General features: G+C 34.8%; 1 protein-coding gene across 1 annotated transcript; it reads left to right on the top strand.

Annotated features, from left to right (window-relative positions):
* Window positions 1-770: 770 nt before the first annotated feature.
* On the top strand, window positions 771-2,141 carry LOTGIDRAFT_155356 (hypothetical protein; the record flags this gene model as incomplete). Its single annotated transcript, XM_009066922.1, has 4 exons — window positions 771-852; window positions 1,169-1,305; window positions 1,459-1,630; window positions 1,918-2,141. The coding sequence occupies 4 exons, from the start codon at window positions 771-773 to the stop codon at window positions 2,139-2,141; spliced, it is 615 nt and encodes a 204-aa protein (XP_009065170.1).
* Between the last annotated feature and the right edge of the window lie 2,313 nt (window positions 2,142-4,454).

Here is a 4,454-nt window from a genome sequence, read left to right as displayed (position 1 = left end):
TTCCAATCTGTGTAGCCTTCAGTGATGAATTTTTATGCACCCGCAGATGTATTGTGAAACACCCGACATGGAAATCAAAAAGGGGCGTACCTTGACACTGAATACTCCAGCCATGGAAATTGATCATACCAGCTGTTACTAAAATGGCGACCAGACTTCGCTGGAAATTTTATTCTCGGTTGCTTTGGAACGTCTTCTTTTCAAAGCATCTTGGTACTGCATCCGTTGTGTTGCCCGCTGTGGTTTTGATACCATTGTCAGTGGTAGTAGTGTCGGAACCATCAAGCAATTTGTCTTTTTCTTACGTTTGGTTGTTTGATTCATATGAATACAATTTAGTATAATATATGTCTATTAGTATTTATAATCAACCAATCAAATCTTTTGAATTTTGAGACAGGACAGATTACAATCCAGTATCAGACCAATAATTTTGTTACCAATGACGCTTTACTGCATCCTTTTTATGATTTTCAACGAACTCAGTTTTATCAAATTATATATTCTAATGTAATTAAATTTAAAAATGTTATGAAAAGCTATGATTTCTGGTTTCATCCTCAGCTAAGTATAAACAGAAAGATATTGAAAAACAGTTCTTAAGTAGGTCTACAGATAGGAATACTTAGTATTTTGTTGAACCATTTCGCATAACACAGCCCTGAAAGCCATAACCTTATTTTTCGTTACGTATAATCAAAATATCGAAATACTTATCATATGATCGACAATGCAAGAGCAGCTGACTGGTGCACTTACTCCACCATAAAATGCCTGACCAGAATGACCACTGTTGGCTATTCACTCAGACTCAGTTACCTGCTGCTCCTATTGACTCAGGAAAAAGAAAAGGTGTATTTTAAAAAGTGACATTTTTCTAGGGGGGTTTGATTTGATTTGGCTACGGGCCTGGATGAGACCAGAGAGATTGTACTTACTAATGTATTGTTCACGAATGTCCGCTTGTGCTGTACCATTACCTTAGCTCGTGTTCAACCGTTAAACATAACAAACCGTAACAATGTTCATGTTGACTGACCAGTTTGGAAGTAACGTGACAGCTTGCCAGTCTACAAAGAAGAACTCGGTTTTATTTCCTACATACTATAATATGCATTAAAGCTAGTTTACTATTAGGGATCGTGGTAATAAAATGAAATATTTTCAGAGTTGTATTTTTATCCAGGTGGATGTGCTATCGTGTCTAGTGTAGGGGAAACTGAGACGAGAATGTCAATACAAAACAATTTTAAACTTCTGAATGACATTCTAGAGAAATGTGTATCTGACAATATTATCACAAAGGTAATGCTTCTTTGGTTACTGTTGTATAATGAAATGATTTCAATTTTCAGACAGATATAACTATATCTATTACCAACATCCTGGTCTTTCATACATTGGTTAGAATATAAGACCTTCTTATGCCATAATTTTGGTCACTTTGTACTTATCTAGACCGAAAAGGAAAATACCACCTATGCAGCGTGTTTTAGAAGACAAGATGAAATAAAAGAACCCTTTGTGAATTCAAACGTTTTGACTGACTTAGGTTTACACCTCCATCAAGTAAAACAAGAGTTAGTTCCTTGTTTCTATACAGCTGAGTGGAAACAAAGATTAGATACAGGTATGTGTGCTTAGTTATTAGTGTAATAAAATACAAACAACTTTTAACAATTGAACTAAATTAACTACCTCAAAACAAAGATAGGGTTCTAGTAGACTGTCCTAGTTAGATCATAGAAAGTGAAGCGTTATTTATTAAGAAATTATGCAATTTTCGTACTTTTCTAGTTCTTCTACAGACCTTTTACATATATTCAAGACTCAAATCAACTGCAGTACCTTTAAACAATTTATCCAATGCTGATTGGATGAAAAAGTGTTCTACTATGATTATGTTTTATACTTTAGGTGTTGATGATCGAGACAAGTTTGCGCACGATTTTACCAGTAATGTTCGTACTTTTACTTACAGTAGCATTTATAGAGCACTTCACAGCAACAGGTCAGAACAAGAAAAATCCATAATTTGTGATAAATTCTATAAAAAATATGAGAATGCTCTTCGAAATTCTTATCCGCCAGATCTGGATAGCCTCAATATATTGCAAGTTGCTTATGTAAAAAAGAAATAGTGCTACTTTTTATGTACAAATTCCTGGAGCATGGTGCCAAATGTAAGAATTGTTCACTATTTATCTTGTAATCATTAATAGAAAATTAAGAATTGTTGTTAAACAGAGTATGGTACCCGGGGCAAACTAGAAAATATAGGAAGGTAATACAATAGGTATGGGTTCGGATACGATTCCTGCAAAACCGATAAAATTCCCACTGATATTACTTCCTTGTCAGAATTCAAGCCAATTTCTGAAGATGAAATCAAGAATTATACTGTCATCTTCTTCAGCATCATGTGATCTTGACCCCATTCCGACGCGCCGTCTAAAACAGTGCCCTGATGAATTAATTCCCGTAATCACACATATCGTGAATACTTCAGTAATAACAGGATCTGTACCGAAAATTATGAAAGAAGCTCTTGTGTTCCCTCTACTAAAGAAATCTAGATCTGGATCTCAGTGCCGCATTTGATACTATAGACCAATCCATCTTACTAACTCGATTACATGAAAGGTTTGGCATTAAAGGTGATGCTCTGAAATGGTTCAAGTCATATTTACATGACAGGACTCAGTCAATAGTGATTGGAGATAGTGCTTCTGACCCGACTGTACTTATGTTTGGCGTCCCACAAGGATCTTGGTCCTCTACTATTCTCAGCTTATACATCACCTCTTGGACACACAATAAGAAACTGTAATCTTGGATATCATTTATACGCTGATGACACCCAGTTGTATTTATCTTTAAACCGACTGAATGAAAGTGAGCAGCTAGGTAATCTTGAACAATGTGTGGAGCAGATAAGACTCTGGATGAAGAATAATTTCTTAAAACTAAATGACGATAAGACAGAACTATTGAAAATGGGAACTAGAAAAAAATTGGCTAACACATCAAGGAATTCAGTAAATATCGGCGAATCAAACGTGTCATACTCACAATCTGTTCGGAATCTTGGTGTATTTTTTGATAACAATCTGTCGATGGACTCTCATATTAATTATATCTGTAAAACTACTAACTTTCATTTGTATAACATTGGTAAAATTAGGAACATGATCAATAATGAAACCGCTAAGTTGCTTGTGAATTCTCTTGTCACTTCCAGATCAGATTATTGTAATTCTCTTTTATTTAATATCTCTAAGGACCAACTTTGCCAACTTCAAAAAATTCAGAACAAAGCTGCCAGAATAGTATCAAGAACTAAGCTCCGCGAACATATTACTCCTGTCTTAAAGAATTTACACTGGCTCCCCATGCATAAAAGAATTGAATTTAAAATTTTAACAATGACATATTCAAGCTTAAATGCAGAAAATACTCCTCAGTATTTGAAAGACATTGTTAAGCCATATCGTGCCTTCTCATATGCTGCTCCGTATCTATGGAATAATTTACCTGCTAATCTCAGAAATATTGCCACCTTGCTATCTTTTAAAAAACAACTAAAAACTGAACTATTCATACAGTATTTTTCTTAATGCATGTTATTACTTGTAATGTTATCTTCGGTTGATAGGTCTTGAAGTTTCGTTTTTTTTTTGTCTATGTTATGTTGATTTGTAATATGCCATATTGTACAACAGCGCCATGGAGCAGCATTTGCTGGATTATAGACGCTATAGAAATAAATTATTATTATTATTATTATAGACGTGGACCCTTTTCAAGCATTCAGATTTGTCTAGTCTAAATTACAAAATAATTTTTACTAAACAAACTTATGTTGTTCGCAATTTATCAATTTCTATATATCTGGTATTTCGTTTAGATACGATCACAGACGTTCCGATAGACTAAGCCTAGATCTGACACAATTGATTTCCTATGGTATTATACGCTCAACACGATTATTTGTCAATCTGGATCATCTTATCAGATCATATTTTATATTAATATAACGTGAAGAATCGTATCTTATCGTGCTACGAAATCGGATCGATATTAGACGAGACAAATATCAAATCTTGGAATCAATCAAAAAGATCCGATCGGAACGTATATTATCTATCTGAACGGACGATAAGAATGTGACACCTGAAAATGGCAAATCGTGAACCGATCGCGTACGAGCGCTTAAAATCGCATCTCGCATCCAAACCTGATATCAGGAGCGAATGGCCTTGGAAACGAATAGCACGACATTTGTTTAACCTTTTTTGTCTTGTCCAAGGTCAATTTCTCTCAACACGATTTGAAAGCACAATAGATGCGATCCGTCGCTCTTGGACACGTTACAAAACGCTTTGCTACGGTGATCCCCAATGACAAAAAATGATCGTATTAATCGAACAATTCTAAAAGTTACCCCAAGATCT

The sequence above is a fragment of the Lottia gigantea genome (genome assembly GCF_000327385.1).
Source record: "Lottia gigantea unplaced genomic scaffold LOTGIsca_8, whole genome shotgun sequence".
In the NCBI taxonomy this organism is placed as follows: Eukaryota; Metazoa; Mollusca; class Gastropoda; family Lottiidae; genus Lottia; species Lottia gigantea.
The sequence above is the reverse complement of the archived record's forward strand: the minus strand, read 5'-3'. Positions and strand labels throughout refer to the sequence as shown.